This window comes from Lepidochelys kempii, chromosome 5 (genome assembly GCF_965140285.1).
Source record: "Lepidochelys kempii isolate rLepKem1 chromosome 5, rLepKem1.hap1, whole genome shotgun sequence".
Classification (NCBI taxonomy): Eukaryota; Metazoa; Chordata; order Testudines; family Cheloniidae; genus Lepidochelys; species Lepidochelys kempii.
Window position 1 is genome coordinate 75,777,343 of NC_136384.1, and position 23,276 is coordinate 75,800,618.

A 23,276-nucleotide genomic window follows, 5' to 3' on the forward strand; every position below is an offset into this window, starting at 1 on the left:
AACCGCCCTGGTGTCTGGCTGCGCGTAACCAGCAGCCAGCCGATTTGCCTCCTCCTCCCACCCCGCCATAAACTTCTCCCTCTTACTCTCACAGATATTGTGGAGCACACAGCAAGCAGTAATAACAGTGGGAATATTGGTTTCGCTGAGGTCTAAGCGAGTCAGTAAACTGCGCCAGCGCGCCTTTAAACGTCCAAATGCACATTCTACCACTATTCTGCACTTGCTCAGCCTGTAGCTGAACAGCTTCTGACTACTGTCCAGGCTGCCTGTGTATGGCTTCATGAGCCATAGCATTAAGGGGTAGGCTGGGTCCCCAAGGATACATATAGGCATTTCAACATCCCCAACAGTTATTTTCTGGTCTGGGAATAAAGTCCCTTCCTGTAGCTTTTGAAACAGACCATGTTCCTGAAGATGCGAGCATCATGCACCTTTCCCGGCCATCCCACGTTGATGTTGGTGAAATGTCCCTTGTGATCCATCACAGCTTGCAGCACTATGGAAAAGTACCCCTTGCGGTTTATGTACTCGCCGGCTTGGTGCTCCGGTGCCAAGATAGGGATATGGGTTCAGTCTACGGCCCCACCACAGTTAGGGAATCCCATTGCAGCAAAGCCATCCACTATGACCTGCACATTTCCGAGGGTCACTACCCTTGATATCAGCAGATCTTTGATTGCGTGGGCTACTTGCATCACAGCAGCCCCCACAGTAGATTTGCCCACTCCAAATTGATTCCCAACTGACCGGTAGCTGTCTGGCGTTGCAAGCTTCCACAGGGCTATCGCCACTTGCTTCTCAACTGTGAGGGCTGCTCTCATCTTGGTATTCATTCGCTTCAGGGCAGGGGAAAGCAAGTCACAAAGTTCATGAAAGTGCCCTTATGCATGCGAAAGTTTCGCAGCTACTGGGAATCGTCCCAGACCTGCAACACTATGCAGTCCCACCAGTCTGTGCTTGTTTCCCGAGCCCAGAATCGGGGTTCCACAGCATGAACCTGCCCCATTAGCACCATGATGCATGCATTGGCAGGGCCCATGCTTTCAGAGAAATCTGTGTCCATGTCCTGATTACACACATGACCTCGCTGCCGTCGCCTCCTCGCCCAGTAACACTCTGCCAGGTTCTGGTACTGTATATACTGCTGGATAATGCGTGTGGTGTTTAATGTGCTCCTAATTGCCAAAGTGAGCTGAGCGGCCTCCATGCTTGCCTTGGTATGGCGTCCGCACAGAAAAAGGGCGCGGAACGATTGTCTGCCGTTGCTCTGACGGAGGGAGGGGCGACTGACGACATGGCTTACAGGGTTGGCTTACAGGGAGCTAAAATCAACAAAGGGGGTGGCTTTACATCAATGAGTATTTCAGGCAGGACTTCACGGAGAGTTCCAATAAGAAATGGTGCACCTAAGTAATTGTTCTTATTGGAACAAGCAGGTTGGTCTGGCCTCTGATTGATACATGGCTAGATTTACCTCACTGCACCTTCTCTGTGAGTGACTGCAGTGTGACCTAGAGGAATGAGTCCCCTAGACGGGGGAATGGGGGAAGCAAATGAGTACAAAACAAATCTGGTCTATTTCTTGTTTTGATCCACTCCATCTATCTTTTACATCTTTGGCTGGCAGCAGACGGTGCAGAAGGACTGCAAGCCATCCACATCTCATGGCTGCTCGGCAGAAAACGGTGCAGTAGGACTGCTAGCCATCCTCATCTCTTGCCTGCCTGGCAGAAGATGGTACAGTAGGACTGCTAGCAATCCGTATCGTCTGCCTGCTCACCATAAGATGGTTCAGTAGGACTGACTGCAGGACTAAAGAGAATGACCTGGTCAAGTCACTCCAAATTTAGTCCCTGCGCCCATGTCTGCCCAGGCGCTCCTGGACAGTGTGGCCAGGAGCACCTTGGACATGAGGATGACGGCTACCAGTCGTACTGTACCGTCTGCTGCCACAAGGCAATGGGTTGATGCTACTGTGTAGCAATGCAGTACCACATCTGCCAGCACCCAGGAGACATACAGTGACGGTTACCTGAGCGGGCTCCATGCTTGCCATGGTATGGCGTCTGCACAGGTAACTCAGGAAAAAAGGCGCGAAACAATTGTCTGCCCTTGCTTTCACGGAGAGAGGGAGGAAACGGGGGCCTGACGATATGTTCTGGTACCCAGAACCACCCGCGACAATGTTTTAGCCCCCTCAGGCATTGGGATCTCAACCCAGAATTCCAATGGGCAGTGGAGACTGCGGGAACTGTGGGATAGCTACCCACAGTGCAACACTCCGGAAGTCGACTCTAGCCTTGGTACTGTGGAAGCACTCCGCCGAGTTAATGCACTTAATGCACTTAAAGCATTTTCCGTGGGGACACACACACTCGAATATATAAAACCGATTTCTAAAAAACCGACTTCTATAAATTCGACCTAAAATTTCATAGTGTAGACATACCCTGAGATGATGCCCCTTGATGACTGGGACCACTATTTACACTACATACACTAATACTAACTGATAACTAAATACGCTAACTACAAAAACTATATACAATGGACTACAGAGTCAAACCACTGGGAAAGACTTTCAAGAGCAAGAAGGTCATTCCAAGCAACCGTCACGGGCAATAAGAAGGAACTGAGACGATGTGGAGGTGGCGGCACCCCTTATACCGGTGCATGTGTGCAGGGCGCCCGGGGCACTAGGGCTGGTCTCCTGGATCCCACTAAGGGGAAAAACATCTCTGGCAACTGTGCATGTGGCACGTGCACACCTAGCACGGGATGGATGTGAGCAAGTGCTCGAAGAACTGGTGCAACCACTGCTGGAACAGTGTGACCACAATTCAAGAAGGATGTTGATAACCTGAAGAGGGTTCAGAGAAGAGCCACAAAAATACTTATAGGATTAGAAAACAAGATTTATTGTGATACCCTCAGGGAGCTCATTCTATTTAGCTTAACAAAGAGATGGGATAGGGATGACTTATCAGTATATACCTACACAGGGAACAAAAATTTGATAACAGGCTCTTCAATCTAGCACTCAAAAGGTATAACCTGATCCACAGGCTGGAAGTTGAAGCTATACAAATTCATACTGGATACAAGGTAACAATTTTTAAGTGAGGGTAATTAACCACTGGACCAATTTGTCAAGGGTCGTGATGGATTCTCTATCAATAGCAATTTTTAAATTAAGAGTGGATTTTTTTAAGTTATGCTCTGGTTCAACAGAACTTATTTTGGGGAAGTTCTATGGCCTGAGTTATATTGGTCACACTAGGCACTCACAATGGTTTTTCTTGTCTCAGAATCCATGAATGTATGAATACTCAACTCCAGAATTCAATTTATTTGTATTGTGGTAATGTCCTGGGTCCCCAGTAATGGATCAGGGCCCCATTATGCTAACAATTGTATAGTCCATGCCCTAAAAGGTCTTAAATTTCAGTATAAGATAAGATACAGCAGGTGGATGGATAGACAGACAGTGGAGTACAAGGTAACTGAGACAAAACTAGGACGCAAGAAAAACAGTTGTCATCAAGCATCAGGTATGTAACTATTGTTGAGCATTTTGTACCCATCATGACAGAAAAGAATTTTAAGGAGCAATCTGAAGGAAAGCAGTGATGTGGCTTTCTGGATGTTTACAGGGAGCTTCTTCCATACATGAGGGACAGCATGGGAGAAAGTATGAAGGTTCTTGTATTAACATAATGGACAATAAAGGCTGGCATTACTGGCAGAAGTCAACATCTTGAGGGTGTGCAAAAGATGATGTTAAAATAGGCCAGGAAAGGCTTTAAAAGCAAAGATGAGTACTTTATGTTTGATACAGTGGAGAAGAGGGAACCAGGGAGGAGTGACATGGTTTTCATGGCTCTTTTCTTCAACTATCTTAGCAGCTTTTTAAATGGAGGTAACTGGGGCAAAGTAATATTTATCAAGGCAAGACAGAGAAAAATGTAACGGTACTAGAAATGCAAGATGAGGGCCTGGATGACAAATTTCTCTGTATGAATGGAGAAAAAAGGCAGAATTTTAGAGATGTTTTGTAGAAAAAAGCATCAAGATTTAGAAATGACCTGGATGTGATGTTCGAGACAGTTCTGAGTAGAAAATACCATGCAGGTTACAGACCAGAGTGACAGGAGGATGGTGGTGCTGTCCATGGTGACTGAAAAAGGAGGAAGGAGACAGGGTTTAATGGTAATGATTTAAAAAGCTCCAATTGTTAATTGCATTAAAACCCACTATTACTTTGTTTTAACGGCTCTTTTAAATGCTCAAAATATTTAGCTCCAGAGAAAAGCATTATGAAGTGGGTGGACTGTTCTTATTGGTGAGTGGCAGTATCATTTAAACACTATTTATACAGGTAGAAAACTGTGTCAGAGATTAACCTTATATTTGTCTCCTTTTACCGTTTGTCTTCACCTCCCACAATCAGCTGGGTACAACTCTGTCACCTTTACCTTGTGTATCTCTTTTGAGACTTTTTGCAACGGTGTGAGTGTTTCACTTCTGACAATGTATTTTACAGCACAAAATGCTCATCTATTTGCATATGGATCAAATAACTATAGTGGTAACATGTAAAATAATGTAGCCGATTTGTTCATTTTATTATTTAATTGTGATATATTGTTGGGATTAACTCATATGCTAATTCACATGTAATCAGTGTATGATGAACAGATTTAAGTTGTAAGTATAGGTATAGATATAAGTAGGATAGGATCATAGGAGTATAAAATTGACAAGTATTTATGAGTGATGAGTGCATATTAGACATATAAGAAAGATAAGGTTGTAACGCACAGCCTAGAGGCTGAGACCTGTACAATTTCAGTTGAGCCATACTAGGCCTCAGGCCTAAGAAGAGCGGACATAAGTAGATTACTCAGAAATAACCCTGTACAAGTAAAGTTACAAGATTATTGTAAAGAATGTGCTCGTAGGTGATGTTTGGGAAAATATGTTGCAATGTACCCATCTAGACTGCAAGACACCTGCCTAACATCATTGTGGAAAGTTTTGCTCTCCCCCACAGGTTACCATGGGAACATGTTTACACAGATGCTCATGAGAATAAGGGGAACTAAGAGAACCACCTGTGAAAAGCAGAGCATCCCAAAACGTATCAGATGTGGAAGGACAGAAAGAAAAGGGAGTTGGAACCGTCATGCATATACATACAATGGTAGATGTGGTCATAACACGGGATAAAAAGGGTTTGCTAATATGGACAGGGAGGGAAGACCCCATACAAAAAAAAACCCATCTGTCAGGATCCCACCAAAGGCAGTAAGGGCCAAGGGTCAGAGCAGGGGGGGAACTTGAGGATGGGAGTAGCAGAGGAGTTTGTAGCCAGGTTCCAGGCCAGGGTCAATACCAAGGGTCAGAGTCCAAGTCAGGTTTCAGGTTCAACTCAAAGCAAAGTCCAAATCAAGCCAAGGTCAATGCCAGGAATTCAGAAGCAGAAATGGCCATGGCAGCTACAGGAGATCCACACTGTTGCCTGGAAACTTCCTGGAACACTTGTTGGGTTTATATAGGGCAGGGAGCCAATGAGGAGCCATGAGGCTGCTTTCTGTCAAATCCTTGAGGTGGAGCTTCCCATGGTCTGTGTCCACAGCAGGTCTTCGGAAGTGGAGAGCAAGCTGGTTACTTCTGCCACTGGGTGGGAGCCTAGAGATATCAGCTGTCTGGTAGCTTTACAGCCCTGGGTTCTAGACCAGGGGGATTTATACCATCAGGGAAGAACCAAGTCACGAAGATACTCCCCCCGCCATTGATGACAATCTGTTGAGAGATAAACCTGACTCTCTGTGATCATAGAACATCAGGGTTGGAAGAGACCTCAGGAGGTCATCTAGTCCAACCCTCTGCTCAAAGCAGGACCAATCCCCAACTAAATCATCCCAGCCAGGGCTTTGTCAAGCCTGACCTTAAAAATCTCAAAGGAAGGAGATTCCACCACTTCCCTAGGTAACAAATTCCAGTGCTTCACCACCCTCCTAGTGAAAAAGTTTTTCCTAATATCCAACCTAAATCTCCCCCCACTGCAACTTGAGACCATTACTCCTTGTTCTGTCATCTGCTACCACGGAGAACAGTCTAGATCCATCCTCTTTGGAACCCCCTTTCAGATAGTTGAAAGCAGCTATCAAATCCCCCCTCATTCTTCTCTTCTGCAGACGAAACAATCCCAGTTCCCTCAGCCTCTCCTCATAAGTCATGTGTTCCAGTCCCCTAATCATTTTTGTTGCCTTCCGCTGGATGCTTTCCAATTTTTCCACATCCTTCTTGTAGAATGGGGCCCAAAACTGGACACAGTACTCCAGACGAGGCCTCACCAATGTCGAATAGAGGGGAACGATCACGTCCTTCGATCTGCTGGCAATACCCTACCTATACAAGTGCTAACAAAATGCCATTAGCCTTCTTGGCAACAAGGGCACACTGTTGACTCATATCCAGCTTCTCATCCACTGTAACCCCTAGGTTCTTTTCTGCAGAACTGCTGTCTAGCCATTCGGTCCCTAGTCTGTAGCAGTGCAGGGGATTCTTCCGTCCTAAGTGCAAGACTCTGCACTTGTCCTTGTTGAACCTCATCAGATTTCTTTTGGCCCAATCCTCCAATTTGTCTAGGTCCCTCTGTATCCTATCCCTACCCTCCTACATATCTACCATTCCTCCCAGGTTAGTGTCATCTGCAAACTTGCTAAGGGTGCAGTCCACGCCATCCTCCAGATCATTAATGAAGATATTGAACAAAACCGGCCCCAGGACCGACCCTTGGGGCACTCCGCTTGATACCGGCTGCCAACTAGACATGGAGCCATTGATCACTACCCGCTGAGCCCGGCGATCTAGCCAGCTTTCTATCCACCTTATAGTCCGTTCATCCAGTCCATACTTCTTTAACTTGCTGGCAAGAATACTGTGGGAGACCATGTCAAAAGCTTTGCTAAAGTCAAGGAATAACGCGTCCACTGCTTTCCTCTCATCCACAGAGCCTGTTATCTTGTCATAGAAGGCAATTAGATTAGCCAGACATGACTTGCCCTTGGTGAATCCATGCTGACTGTTCCTGATCACTTTCTTCTAAGTGCTTCAGAATTGATTCCTCGAGGACCTGCTCCATGATTTTTCCAGGGACTGAAGTGAGGCTGACTGGCCTGTAGTACCCTGGATTCTCCTCCTTCCCTTTTTTAAAGATGGGCATGACATTAGCCTTTTTCCAGTCGTCCGGGACTTCCCCCAATCGCCATGAGTTTTCAAAGATAATGGCCAATGGCTCTGCAATCACATCCACCAACTCCTTTAGCACTCTCGGATGAAGTGCATCCGGCCCCATGGACTTGTGCACATCCAGCTTTTCTAAATAGTCCCTAACCACCTCTTTCTCCACAGAGGGCTGGCCATCTATTCCCCATGTTGTGATGCCCAGCGCAGCAGTCTGGGAGCTGACCTTGTTAGTGAAGACAGAGGCAAAAAAAGCATTGAGTACATTAGCTTTTTCCACATCCTCTGTCACTAGGTTGCCTCCCTCATTCATTAAGGGGCCCACACTTTCCTTGACTTTCTTCTTGTTGCTAACATACCGGAAGAAACCCTTCTTGTTACTCTTAACATCTCTTGCTAGCTGCACCTCCAAGTGTGATTTGGCCTTCCTGATTTCACTCCTAAGCATGAATACAGCATTGGCTATTGCATGGTTTTGTACATGTATGTGTGAATGTAATATAATACAGACAAAATTACTTGTGACTGTGTGTGGTCACTGTATTCGCTCTTCGTGTACTCCTAGAAATTCTCTTAGGTTGGGAGACTCTAAGGGTGACTTTTACCCTGTTGATCTTAAAACTATAGCAACACAGGAGATGGACTTACTTACTCAGGACACCGTGTTTTAGCAAAGAACTATCAATTCAATTGAAATAGAGGCTACAATAGTTATGGTTGCTAAACAGTTCTATCTCTTTGTTTTAAAACGTTCATAACTTTTCAAAACCCTTCACTTTTGGGGCTAAAGTTTTCCATGTTTTGTCTCTACCTAAAAGGCTTTTTTTATTATTATTTTATTTGTTTTAAGTTGGAGCAAAATTCTGGCTTTTGAACTGATAAAAGCTGAAAAATTGCATTTACGACACTTAAAAGAAATTTGCTTTACCAAAAGCAGACTGCATTGGAAACAATACATCCAGTGCATGTCACCATGAAAAGTGATTAAATTTTCTGCTTTAACTGGAGGAAAGTGCAGTTTTCCCATATACTGGAAGTTCTTCGGTAATTTAAATGCTTATTACCATAGAAGACTAATAAAAACATTCTGAATTGACTTATGGCATATCTGTTCAGTAGACCTCAGTGAATTCTGCAAAAAGCTTCCCCAAACATTCATTTGAATTTTAAATGAATTTGCTTCATCTGTATTCACACCCTTTTTTGTTGCCTTTCAGGGAACATTTATGCAACAAAATCTCACAAGCATTTGCACCAGAAGTTTGTTGACAAAAAAATTAGCTTTATCCAATGAGGATGAAAGACAATACTAATGTGACAATCTTGTCCAAAATTACAGAATATCAAAAAAAAATGTGAAGAAACTGCCATGTGTTAACACGCAGCTAACAGAAAGAATGTTACCAAAAACATGCACTCATTTTTAATCTCAGGACTCCCTCTTCTCACACTTGTAAAGCAACTACAGCCTGATCTACATCAAAAAGCTATATTGGCATAGCAACACTATGTGAAAAAACATACCCCTGACTGACAAAACCCCCAGTGTAGATGCAACTATGTCGACATAACAGTACTTCTGTCAATGTAGTTAAAGTTGTCTGGGCAAGTGATGTTTGTACACTGACAGAAAAACCCCTTCTGTCACTATGGCTGCATCTACACAAGGGGGCTATGCCAGCATAGTTATTCCAACATAGGCTCTGTAGTGCAGACTTAGCTTAAATCAATCAATGAAGATTATTATTTGTACTGCAGTAGCACTTACTGGCCATCAGTTTTTGTGCTAAGAACTGTACAAGCGTATAAAATTAAGATAGTTTTTAAATTCTTCAGGGAAGGAACTAAGTATAAAGAGGAGACACAACAGGTGTGCGTATACACATAAAGAGAGGTAGTACAAAGTAACAACGAGACTATTAGGAACAGCATGATAAGCAGTGGTCACTGCATACCAGCTGCCTAACCATTCAAGATTTTTGTAGGCATCATGACGGATAAGAATGATGCGGAGTATTGGCTGCACTGCCATTTACTGGCTTTAAAGAAGACCAGGACATCTTGCCTTCTCACCTGAAGAAAAAGTGTCACAGTACTAGGCTTCTGAAAAGAGGACAAGAATGAACATACAGAATACCACAGCATCCCCGTATGAAGTGGTAACAACTTTTGATGCCCCAAGGGCTTGTTTTAAAAAACAAAACAAAAAACTAACCGTGGATTTAATGCTAATTAAAAGGAAACACCAAAAAGGAGTTTACAGAATGCTGTACTGTATTTCAACTTCATTGTAAGCCTAAGCACTGAACAGCAGTGAACACTTGGAACATGCAAAAATATTCAGTGTAGCTTTTAAAAGCAGCAGCATCAATAGTACACAACAGAGAACTAGAAGTTGAATCAACGATTCTGCTTACCTATCTTCACCAAAACGTCGACCAATCAAGACTTTACACTTGTCTCCGGGGAGGCAAGCAGTTAGAAGAGGCACTGTCCGTAATACTCGACTTTCCTTTAAATCAAAAAGGAAAAAAAAATGTTTTAAAAGAATACGGATGCTTTCTTAAACTCTTAAAATGTAGTTGTTTCTTTTGTAGTTCTTACTACCACAAAATATGCATCATACAGTTCTCTGAGTGATAGAAAAGGAATACAAAAGGAAAAAAATCCAGATTTCAGTGTTAATTTATTCTATTCTATGTAATACTTACCTGTAATTGTTGCTCTCTGAAAATATACAGCTCAATGAAAACATGTAGTCTTGCCTCCATGCACCTGTTTAGACCTGGTAGGAATTCCCATAAACCAAATTCTATGAAGTCTGGAGTGTTGAGGACTTCCAAGCCTACCATTGCTGAAGTATTTAACATGCCCCTCCAATACTTCACCAGTTAATTTCAAGCTGGAAGTTAAAATACTTCCATATATATTTGCCAATTAAAACATGAAAAAAAAATAATGAGGTCAGTCTCTTCACCTCTGTATATCTTCAGAGAAGCATTTTTTACAGGTATGTAATTATTTCTTTTTTAGAGCTACCCATCTCAATGGATTTTCATGCTGGACTTTTATCCTGCTCTCTCTACGTCAATGAAAAAACTCCCTTGACATCAATGGTGCAAGGTCAGACCTTCAGTGACTTAAAAAAAGCTCAAGGGTGTTTGTAAAAGAAAACTGTAAACAGAAACTTGAACAAAAAATGAGAAACAATGAACAATGAAACAATGGAGAACGCGCCCTGATCAGTACCATTAACAATAATGCAGATTACATAAACAGCATGCTATATGACAAAATGTATTATACACAAATACATGTGGGTGACAGGGAGAGAGGGAGATTGGTTTCAAATTGCAAAGCCACCCATCAGGAGGAGGACTACAAGTATGCTCCTCAAACCCTATACTCAACAAAACTCAATTGTTCTCTCTGCCAGGAATCCTGACTTCGATACAGAGGCCTATTTGAAATAATTTTCTCTTAAGAGCCAAGACCCCCAAAATGGATGGTTCTTAGGAAGCTTGCATCATATTAAAGGGATCACTCATCAAATTGCAAAGCCACCCACCAGAAGAAAAAGAGATAATATGATATAAACTTAATAGGCTTCTTCACCTATAGTCATCCTGCAATTTTGCCAAAAGGGCATATTTTGTGATTCAATAAATTGATAAGAAGTTTCATGGCCTTTAGAAAATCTAAAAAGTTAAAACAAACAATTTGCTTCTTATGCTCAGACTGAAGAAGCAAGAATGTACAAAAAGTAGAAACTTGGTCAAAGACTGAAAAACCATGATAGCAAGACTGACACTGCATCCAATGTCCTGGGCTACCACTATCCAAACAAAATATTTAAACAATAGACTGGGGAAAAAAGGTCTAATATGGGCACAGAATACATTCGTTTTTATACTTGTGAGTGTTCCCACCGTCTCTCACTCTCACACACACACTAATGAGGTTGACTTTACTTTCACAAACAGATGCAAAAAATAATAATCTTGGATGTGTCAGAAGATTCATTTTTTGGCAAGTGGTTAAGAATGGCAACAAAGAGCTGAAAGAACAGCTATTAGTTGTCTCATACAAGAAAAAAAAATACTAATAGCCAGCAGGATGAAGACATTCAAAAATTGTTACTTTCAATGTTTTTTTCCGATTTGGTACCACTGCCCAATCCAAATAACCTAACTTTTAGACAAATGCTTGCTGCTAACTGTCTGGAAGTGTATTTTTTTAACTGAATTAAAGGTGAACAACAAGAGAAAAGTATATGTTTTGAAATGTTGACAGTATATCAAAGATGGACTACACAAAGTAGAGAAGAAATTGTTTCAGAACTCAGACATGAGCTTGTAGATAACCAAGACCTTATTAAAGATTAAGGCTAAATATATACTGTAATTGTAGCTATATTCAATCTACAGGTCTGAAATCATGTAATTATTTCCTTTCTTTGCACTCTTGCATGTTCCTCCTGGCAGCAGTGTGCAATGCTTTGTATTATGGAAATACTGAATATTTGACCATTGAAGTACCATAGATGCAGCACCATAGGGGTTATTCTTCTTTTCTGGGAGTTCATGGTGTTGGTTACAACCTTATATTTTCTCTGTAATGACCTGGATTTTTCATGATTCACGACTAATAATGAAACATCCACTAAAAGAAAATTTATTAAAAATAAACAAAAATCCCAATATCCTTTCGTTTTCTCTCAGTTGAAAAGTCATCTTGATTTTCTTTGGAATGGATAAAGTGTACCAATAAAAAAATTCCACAATCCTCAGGGTTCAACTGGGGATGCTATAAGGAATAAGTGAAGGTAAATTAACGTTACCAGATCATTGCATGAGGGTATTAAACCCAGAAGATTCTTGGACTTAAATTTCCCTCACAGAAGTTAGACATAGTGATCACTAGCTTTGCAGGAAGCATTGTTTGGAACCAAGACATGTACAGTGTGGCTTACATTCTTTTAACTCCATTAAGGACTCAGACCTGAGCCAAGCTGCATTCCTTTGCTTCTGACCAGAAAGCAGACTGTTCTATGCTGCTGGAGATTCCTCTAGAGAGGCTGGGGGAAAGGGGTGGCAAAACAAATACGTGTACGGTCAGCATAGCTAACTCTATGCCCCATCCCCAAGTCCCCAGCACAGACACCTGTCATAAAGAGCTTAAAATCTAAAGAGACAAGACAGACAGAACGTGTGAGGAAAAAGAGACACAGAGAAGGTCTCCAAGGTCACAGAATATGTCAGCAGCTAAACCAAGACCAGAACCCAGGCCTCTTAACTTCCAGTCCACTGCCCCAACCATTAGACCACAGTGCCTTTCCAAATCTGTTGCAACTAAGGTACTTCCATCATTTAGATGGCCAGGAGAATGCATCATCCTTAATTCAGGAAGCACATGAAATTGTTATGAGAAATCTTGCTATTAGGTTCACACAGTTATTAGGGCCCATAATTTTTTTGAAGGCATGAAAGAAGCAAAACTGTAGAAAAATGTGATCACCACTTGGGAGGATCCTTACAAAACACAAATCATTTGGAATTATTGAGGAGCTAAGTTCAGGTGACCAGAAAACATTAAGAATACCTAAGAGAACACATAGGTACTCTGTTTCTTTTAGGATTCACTTATGTGCTTCATTAAATACTTTATTTATTTATTTATTTATTTTTGAAACAGTAACTCTAGTAGACCAGATAAGTAAGTGGGCTTTCCTGTAGACTTCCTCTTGCTACAACATTTAAGGCCATTACCTCAAGCTTATTATTTGATTTATATTGTTAAACATTAATAGATTAATACAGAATAATAAAAGCTAAACACAGATCTGTGACTAAAATATACAAATGCCTCAACTGTCTCCAGGCCACTAGGCACATACTATATAAAAGGGCTCACTCCTAAATATTTACTTACACAAGTAGCCCCACTGACATAAATGAGACTGCTTATGTGAGGAAGGATTTCTTACACACAAGGATTTCAAGAATGGGCCATGATTCAAGAGGAGGGAAAAAAAATAAGAAGATAATGAGAGATTTTAAAAATAAAAGAATAAATGACTAACAAATCATGTGAACTAGTTGTTCACCTTTATAACTATTTTCAAAGCTGAAGTTGTTGCACATGTCTGATCAAGATTGTTTCCTCTTGCCCTCTCTAACACCCTTTGCTGTGTAAGCTTCTAGCTGAACTCTGACAATTCCCATAGCCTTACTCACCTCTGCTGGATGCTGAATTATATACAAGCAGGTGGAGACTTTTAGAGGATGTACAGGGAAGAATGGACACAAACACACCTTCTGAGGACGGCTACAGGATGGAAAGGGGAAAAAAAAACATTGACAATTAGTCATACACACTATTAATTTTATTATGTAAAACATTTATCCCTTTCCAAGAGTTGTGCTAGTACTTTCCTGTACAGCAGACTGCACCTACACAAACCTGCTGACATAAACTTTCTGTTGCTGATATTGCTATTATCTGTAAAAACAAACAAGATTGTATTTCAATAACTTTGGAGAGCAGTATTCAGAAACATGCTCTAGAAAATTCAGTTGGGATTAAGGCACTTCAAATAATTCATTTTCAACCTATTCAAGGGAAACAATTTATAAGTGGCTATGCCTTGACCAAGTGAGAAATCAACCACTGTCTTCCATCCCAAATAAAGGAGTCAATAATATAATACAAAGCACAGAGAGGAAGGCATATTTGTATGCACAACAAACCACAGACATCCCAAATATATTATTTTGTTGTAATTATTTACTATTCCACACTATATTTATCAGAAGACTTGGAAATGTAGAAACAAAGGAAGACATGGTCACTGTTTCAGAAATTTACAGTCTAAGAGACACAAACAGTACAAAACAAATTAGCTGTTTAAAGTTGTTCTGTACTCGATGAAAGGTCTTATAGAAGACGAATATAAAAAGACAGTGTTTTGAACATTATTGTTGTTATCTGGTATACAAGAAGAGTTGGTTGGAGGTCCAGGCACTGGGAGAAGCACAGAATGAGATGCAGTGTAATATAGTGGAGCAGAGATAATATCAGAGGATAAGAATGATGTCAATAAGTTGGGTCATAAGCTAACCAACAATAAATAAATAAAAAACAAATATTGCTAATAGCATATTAGAATTGGTGACAAAAAACAAACAAAATATTTTCCTGGTACCAACAAGATTACAAAAACCAGGATCATCTAAATACATTTCTTTCCCTTAGGCTTAAAAAAAAAAAAAAAGCTAAAAGTCATTATTTCCATTGTAAACCTAAGGTCCCCATTTTCAACTACTCCTTATGGTCAACGTGTTTTTCCCTTTAAAATTTACTGAGCACACCCGCATATGTTCACAGTACGTTAAATTGATATGTCTTCACTGCAAAGTTAACTTGAGTTATTCTCCTGACTTAGCTTAGATCGGTGGTTCTCAACTTTTTTATGATTGCATGTTACCTGGGCCGCAGGGGCCGGGTGGCAGGGCAACGGTAGCATGGAACCTGACCCTGGACCCCTGCCGCGCGGGGCCAGCTGCTCACCCCAGATCCCACCACGCGGAGCCAGCTGGCTGCCCAAACCCCACTGCGCTGGGTGCCAGGGTAGCCTGGACCCCGCCATGCAGGACAGCCTTTAGCACTTACCTGAGCTGGACCGCAGCTGTGTGCTAATTGGGCCGGATGCAGCCCGCAGGTTGAGAACCGCTGGCTTAGATTGAGAAAGCAGCTGCACTGCAAAAAGACTTGGGTGGCTGAGTCTGCACTGCACTCACAAGAGTGTGGCACTAAGACTTCTGGGGGCAAAGCTGATGGCCCTTTGCACTGCAGTAAGCTGCAATGCTCTATGAATTCTCAGCAAGTTGTGAGAAGACTTTTCTGTCCTTTTTGAGAGCACGAGGGGAATTGTTGGAAGGCACTGGAGGACTAGCAGCATTCAAGTGGAGTTAGCATAGTAATATTAACAGCTGACGAGTTGTGCTAACTTGACCTTGAGCCTATATGACCTATAAGCCTATATGACAGGCCAGTGAATTTGAGTTAAAAGCACAAACAGACAAAAATTAAGGGTTTTTGTGACTGGACAGGACTCAATTTAAAGGCAATCCTGAGTTTAGTATGCAGTGAAGGCCTTTGGCCCTTCAAGTCCTGAAACGTTTCAATTCAATTATATCTTGCCCCAACTTCGGACTAGCTCTCACCAGAGATCTTAAATTTATGTTAATCTAGGATTTACACCACCGTAAATCCAGAAACTATCTCTAGGAAGCTTTGTTGATTATAAAAAAACAAGCAAAAATAAAAGCTTACATAGTATAAGAAATAGCCTTACAAAGTAACGAGTGAGAAAATTTTATCCTAAGTTAAGCAAGCATATGCTTCCACTTTCTTTACGATCAGACGCTCTTAGCCTTTTTTCATCAGTGAAATCTCTGTTACTCTATTAGCTGTAAAAGGAAAAGGAGGACTTGTGGCACCTTAGAGACTAACAAATTTATTAGAGCGTAAGCTTTCGTGAGCTACAACTAACTTCATCGGATGCATACAGTAGAAAATATAGTGGGGAGATTTTATATACACAGAGAACATGAAACAATGGGTGTTACCATACAGACTGTAACAAGAGTGACTGGGTAAGGTGAGCTATTACAGGCAGGAGAGCGGGGCGGCGGGGGGGACATTTTGTAGTGATAATCAAGGTGGGCCACTTCCAGCACTTTACAAGAACAGTAGGAGGGGAAATAAACAAGTAGAAATAGTTTTACTTTGTGTAGTGACACATCCACTCCCAATCTTTATTCAAGCCTAAGCTAATTGTATCCAGTTTGAAAATTAATTCCAATTCAGCAGTCTCTCGTTGGAGTCTATTTTTGAAGTTTTTTTGTTGAAGAATTGCCACTTTTAGGTCTGTAATCGAGTGACCAAAGAGATTGAAGTGTTCTCCAACTGGTTTTTGAATGTTACAATTCTTGACATCTGATTTGTGTCCATTTATTCTTTTACGTAGAGACTGTCCAGTTTGACCAATGTACATGGCAGAGGGGCATTGCTGGCACATATCATATTGGTAGATGCGCAGGTGAACGAGCCTCTGATAGTGTGGCTGATGTGATTGGGCCCTATGATGGTGTCCCCTGAATAGATATGTGGACACAGTTGGCAACGGGCTTTGTTGCAAGGATAGGTTCTTGGGTTAGTGGTTCTGTTCTGTGGTTGCTGGTGAATATTTGCTTCAGGTTGGGGGGCTGTCTGTAAGCAAGGACTGGCCTGTCTCCCAAGATCTGTGAGAGTGATGGGTCATCCTTCAGGATAGGTTGTAGATATTTAGCTGTATATATCCCAAATTACCATTCAAGCCATTAAGATTTCTCTAGTAGTAGTGCACATATTACAGCCAAATCTGAAAGAGAGCCCATTGATTCTGGTGCTCAACTTGAGATACCTTGGGCCTGATTTAAACAGACTGAACACTCATCGCTCATTTTCAGGTGTGCTGAGACTAAGTATCTCAAGATGGGTACATATGAACAGGGAAATGTTTTTGATGATTTAGCTTATTTCTTCATTTCAACACTTTTGAGTAAGTGTATGGAAGTTGCTCCAGCATAGTGTATTGTTGTCTTATTTTTCATATTTCCTCATAGGTGTTAAGTATAGATTAAAACCTTCTGAATACTACTTGATTATAATGGAGTATAACCGCAAATAGGTGCAATCCCCAACAGGTTTTTTGCTGTCTTTGCCTTGAATGTTTAGACAGAAGCTAACTTTTCTTATTGGTCATACCTTTGACATTCTTGTACTTCCCTGCAATTAAACATCCTATTAAATATATGATTTCTCTCAGACATTACCCAGCTCACTGCATTAAGAGAAGAAGTTGATAATTAAGGATTTCCAGTTACATCATTTACTGTAGAAAAGAGATTTAGGGTATGTCTACTCTACGGAATAAGGTCGAATTTATAGAAGTCGGTTTTTTAGAAATCGGTTTTATATATTCGAGTGTGTGTGTCCCCACGGAAAATGCTCTAAGTGCATTAAGTGCATTAACTCGGCAGAGCGCTTCCACAGTACCGAGGCTAGAGTCGACTTCCGGAGTGTTGCACTGTGGGTAGTTATCCTACAGTTCCCGCAGTCTCCGCTGCCCATTGGAATTCTGGGTTGAGATCCCAATGCCTGATGGGGCTAAAACATTGTCTGGGTACATATCGTCAGGCCCCCGTTCCCTCCCTCCCTCTGTGAAAGCAAGGGCAGACAATCGTTTCGCGCCTTTTTTCCTGAGTTACCTGTGCAGACGCCATACCATGGCAAGCATGGAGCCCGCTCAGGTAACCGTCACCCTATGACTCCTGGGTGCTGGCAGACGCGGTACGGCATTGCTACACAGTAGCAGCAACCCCTTGCCTTGTGGCAGCAGACGGTACAGTACAACTGGTAGCCGTCATCGTCATGTCCGAGGTGCTCCTGGCCACATTGGCTGGGAGCGCCTGGATAGACATGGGCGCAGGGACTAAATTTGGAGTGACTTGACCAGGTCATTCTCTTTAGTCCTGCAGTCAGTCCTATTGAACCGTCTTATGGTGAGCGGGCAGGTGATACGGACTGCTAGCAGTCGTACTGTACCATCTTCTGCCAGGCAGGCAGGAGATGAGGATTGCTAGCAGTCGTATTGTACCGTCTTCTGCCAGGCAGGCAAGAGATGTGGATGGCATGCAGTCCTTCTGCACCGTCTGCTGCCAGCCAAAGATGTAAAAGATAGATGGAGTGGATCAAAACAAGAAATAGACCAGATTTGTTCTGTATTCATTTGCTTCCCCCCCCCCCCCCCGTCTAGGGGACTCATTCTTCTAGGTCACACTGCAGTCACTCACAGAGAAGGTGCAGCGAGGTAAATCTAGCCATGTATCAATCAGAGGCCAGGCTAACCTTCCTGTTCCAATAAGAACGATAACTTAGGTGCACCATTTCCTATTGGAACCCTCCGTGAAGTCCTGCCTGAAATACTCCTTGATGTAAAGACACCCCCTTTGTTGATTTTAGCTCCCTGAAGCCAACCCTGTAAGCCGTGTCCTCAGTCGCCCCTCCCTGCATCAGAGCAACGGCAAACAATCGGGTATCTGAGAGTGCTGTCCAGAGCAGTCACAATGGAGCACTCTGATGGGGCTAAAACATTGTCGCAGGTGGTTCTGGGTACGTATCGTCAGGCCCCCGTTCCCTCCCTCCCTCCGTGAAAGCAAGGGCAGACAATCGTTTTGCGCCTTTTTTCCTGAGTTACCTGTGCAGACGCCATACCACGGTAAGCATGGAGCCCGCTCAGGTAACCGTCACCCTATGTCTCCTGGGTGCTGGCAGACGTGGTACGGCTTTGCTACACAGTAGCAGCAACCCATTGCCTTCTGGCAGCAGACGGTGCAGTATGACTGGTAGTCGTCCTCGTCATGTCCATGGTGCTCCTGGCCACGTCGGCTGGGAGCGCCTGGGCAGACATGGGCGCAGGGACTAAATTTGGAGTGACTTGACCAGGTCATTCTCTTTAGTCCTGCAGTCAGTCCTATTGAACCATCTTATGGTGAGCAGGCAGGCAATACGGACTGCTAGCAGTCGTACTGTACCATCTTCTGGCAGGCAGGCAAGAGATGAAGATGGCTAGCAGTCGTACTGTACCATCTTCTGCCGAGCAGCCATGAGATGTAGATGGCATGCAGTCCTTCTGCACCATCTGCTGCCAGCCAAAGATGTAAAAGATAGATGGAGTGGGTCAAAACAAGAAATAGACCAGATTTGTTTTGTACTCATTTGCCTCCTCCCCTGTCTAGGGGACTCATTCCTCTAGGTCACACTGCAGTCACTCACAGAGAAGGTGCAGCGAGGTAAATCTAGCCATGTATCAATCAGAGGCCAGGCTAACCTCCTTGTTCCAATAAGAACGATAACTTAGGTGCACCATTTCTTATTGGAACCCTCCGTGAAGTCCTGCCTGAAATACTCCTTGATGTAAAGACACCCACTTTGTTGATTTTAGCTCCCTGAAGCCAACCCTGTAAGCCGTGTTGTCAGTCGCCCCTCCTTCCGTCAGAGCAACGGCAGACAATCGTTCCGCGCCTTTTTTCTGTGCAGACGCCATACCAAGGCAAGCATGGAGGCCGCTCAGCTCACTTTGGCAATTAGGAGCACATTAAACACCACACGCATTATCCAGCAGTATATGCAGCACCAGAACCTGGCAGAGCGATAGCGGGCGAGGAGGCGACGTCAGCGCGGTGACGTGAGTGATCAGGACATGGACACAGATTTCTCTGAAAGCATGGGCCCTGCCAATGCATGCATCATGGTGCTAATGGGGCAGGTTCATGCTGTGGAACGCCGATTCTGGGCTCGGGAAACAAGCACAGACTGGTGGGACCGCATAGTGGTGGAGGAGGGAAGGAAAATGCCACACAGCACTTTAAGCACAGCACTTTAAAAGTTTACAACTTTAAAATGTATTGAATGACAGCCTTCTTTTTTTGGGGCAATCCTCTGTGGTGGAGTGGCTGGTTGGCCGGAGGCCCCCCCACCGCGTTCTTGGGCGTCTGGGTGTGGAGGCTATGGAACTTGGGGAGGAGGGCGGTTGGTTACAGAGGGGCTGCAGTGGCAGTCTGTGCTCCAGCTGCCTTTGCTGCAGCTCAGCCATACACTGGAGCATACTGGTTTGATCCTCCAGCAGCCTCAGCATTGAATCCTGCCTCCTCTCATCATGCTGCCGCCACATTTGAGCTTCAGCCCTGTCTTCAGCCCGCCACTTACTCTCTTCAGCCCGCCACCTCTCCTCCCGGTCATTTTGTGCTTTCCTGCACTCTGACATTATTTGCCTCCACGCATTCGTCTGTGCTCTGTCAGTGTGGGAGGACAGCATGAGCTCAGAGAACATTTCATCACGAGTGCGTTTTTTTTTCTTTCTAATCTTCACTAACCTCTGGGAAGGAGAAGATCCTGTAATCATTGAAACACATGCAGCTGGTGGAGAAAAAAAAAGGGACAGCGGTATTTAAAAAGACACATTTTATAAAACAGTGGCTACACTCTTTCAGGGTAAACCTTGCTGTTAACATTACATACATAGCACATGTGCTTTCGTTACAAGATCACATTTTGCCTCCCCCCACCGCGTGACTACCCCCTCAACCTTCCCAACCTTCCCGGGGAACATTTCTGTTTAGCCACAGGCAAACAGCCCAGCAGGAATGGGCTCCTCTGAGTGTCCCCTGAAGAAAAGCACTCTATTTCAACCAGGTGACCATGAATTATATCTCACTCTCCTGAGGATAACACAGAGAGATAAAGAACGGATGTTGTTTGAATGCCAGCAAACATACACTGCAATGCTTTGTTGTACAATGATTCCCGAGTACGTGTTACTGGCCTGGAGTGGTAAAGTGTCCTACCATGAAGGACGCAATAAGGCTGCCCTCCCCAGAAACCTTTTGCAAAAGCTTTAGGACTACATCTAGGAGAACCGCGAATGCCAGGGCAAAGTAATCCTTTCACATGCTTGCTTTTAAACCATGTATAGTATTTTAAAAGGTACACTCACCAGAGGTCCCTTCTCCGCCTGCTGGGTCCAGGAGGCAGCCTTGGGTGGGTTCGGGGGGTACTGGCTCCAGGTCCAGGGTGAGAAACAGTTCCTGGCTGACGGGAAAACCGGTTTCTCCGCTTGCTTGCTGTGAGCTATCTACAACCTCATCATCATCATCATCTTCTTCGTCCCCAAAACCTGCTTCCGTATTGCCTCCATCTCCATTGAAGGAGTCAAACAACACGGCTGGGGTAGTGGTGGCTGAACCCCCTAAAATGGCATGCAGCTCATCATAGAAGCGGCATGTTTGGGGCTCTGACCCGGAGCGGCCGTTCGCCTCTCTGGTTTTCTGGTAGGCTTGCCTCAGCTCCTTCAGTTTCACGCAGCATTGCTTCGGGTCCCTGTTATGGCCTCTGTCCTTCATGCCCTGGGAGATTTTGACAAAGGTTTTGGCATTTCGAAAACTGGAACAGAGTTCTGATAACACGGATTCCTCTCCCCATACAGCCATCAGATCCCATACCTCCTGTTCAGTCCATGCTGGAGTTCTTTTGCGATTCTTGGACTCCATCATGGTCACCTGTGCTGATGAGCTCTGCATGGTCACCTGCAGCTTGCCATGCTGGCCAAACAGGAAATGAGATTCAAAAGTTCGCGGTTCTTTTCCTGTCTACCTGGCCAGTGCATCTGAGTTGAGAGTGCTGTCCAGAGCGGTCACAATGGAGCACTCTGGGATAGCTCCCGGAGGCCAATACCATCGAATTGTGTCCACAGTACCCCAAATTCGAGCCGGCAACGTCGATTTAAGCGCTAATCTACTTGTCGGGGTGGAGTAAGGAAATCGATTTTAAGAGCCCTTTAAGTCGAAATAAAGGGCTTCATTGTGTGGACGGGTGCAGGTTTACATCGATTTAACGCTGCTGAATTCGACCTAAAGTCCTAGTGTAGACCAGGGCCTAGGAGTGAATACGCACTGAATAAATCTGTTTCAAAACAGTAAATTCTTAACTCCCGAATTCCAGTTTAAAGAGCTACATTTCCCCCCCAGCTTCTATAAACTGAAGCAAATGGCATCCAGTGAATCCTGAACTGTGTTTGTTATAATTAAGTTTCTCAGACACAATTTACTTTGTTTCTGGGTCTCTGTTTCATATAAACCCCCCTCCTTTCTGTTCCTTTTTGCATTTTTCACACTTGGTTGTATTTTTGGTTGGTGACTTTTCAACTTTGTTAAAATTTAATAAATGGACATTCTAAACATAAAGAAAGCAAGTATTTTCACATTATAAACTCGACACTGTCCATCTGTAATTTGATTTGAAGGAATTGCAAACAAAGTATTTTTCAATAAAACTTAATTACTTACATGTGTATATACACATGATTTAAGTTTAGGCACCCAATTAGGCACCCAATTATGTTGACTATGTCTTTGTACAATCCCATTCTGGGGGCACCATGCTTATTTCTGTGCTCTCATTTTGATGCCTCATGGTTACTGTGCTTTTAGAGGCAATTCCCTATATACAGCCCACATTACTAGCCTGCAAACTGTGGGGCTCATCAGGGGTAGTAGTGGGAAAGGGAAGAACCTTTCCCCTAGACTATAGAATGGCAGAAATCCTGTTCCACAACCACAAATGGAGCGTCAAGGTTACAGAAGCCTACACTCTGAAGGCCATCCAGGCAAAAGGAGTATTTTGTACCTTTTTGTTTATTTTTTAAAGTTTGTGGGCACAATCCTGCAATGCACAGCAGGCTGAAGTTAAAACTGAGTAGGAATTGCAGCCTTGGATCCAAAAAGAAAAACACGAGAAGAGTGGTCTGGGCTTATTTCAGAGGGAAGAGGTCTCTCCAGGGGAATCCTTCTGCCCAAATGTGCCCTGTGGTAATGGCTCTCTTCAGGGAGAATCAAGACAGGTGATAAGGGAACATTCATGTCTACATCAACAAGGGCAAACTAAAGGTTTCCTTTGGGAGGTGGACAGTTTTACTCGTGTATCTGTAATTTCACTATGGTTCAGAATTCTCTAAAGATGTTGTTTCCTCTGTTTTCAGTTGTAGAGTTCTGTATCTGGAAAATTATTATAAGGCAATGCCAGGCAGTGATCCCAATCCCAGGCCACCCTAGTGTAAGTACAATACCATACTGGTTTAAGTTTAGTAAAAGTGTTGAATGTTCTGAAATTGTCGAATGATGTCACTCCCAATTTTCTTCACATGCTGGGGCAGGAAGCCACTCCCATGTTTTTTTAATCTAGTTTATTTTAAAATGTAAAAAGTTTTTAAAAAACTAATGTTGAAATTGAAAGACACATTTTGTTTACTTATAATATGTTAAAAGAAAAGGAGTACTTGTGGCACCTTAGAGACTAACCAATTTATTAGAGCATAAGCTTTCGTGAGCTACAGCTCACTTCCTCAGATGCATATCATGGAA

General features: G+C 43.2%; 1 protein-coding gene across 5 annotated transcripts in view; it reads right to left on the reverse strand.

Annotated features, from left to right (window-relative positions):
* The window catches only part of DTWD2 (DTW motif tRNA-uridine aminocarboxypropyltransferase 2), a 191,785-nt gene that overhangs the window by 98,267 nt on the left and 70,242 nt on the right, over positions 1–23,276 (reverse strand). For all 5 annotated transcript variants that reach the window (XM_073344786.2, XM_073344787.2, XM_073344790.2 and 2 more), the window contains exons 2-3: positions 13,491–13,581; positions 9,672–9,766 (exon numbers count right to left, since the gene is read on the reverse strand). In XM_073344786.2, coding sequence (XP_073200887.2) covers positions 9,672–9,766; positions 13,491–13,581 — 186 coding nt within the window. The remainder of the gene's footprint in view (positions 1–9,671; positions 9,767–13,490; positions 13,582–23,276) is intronic.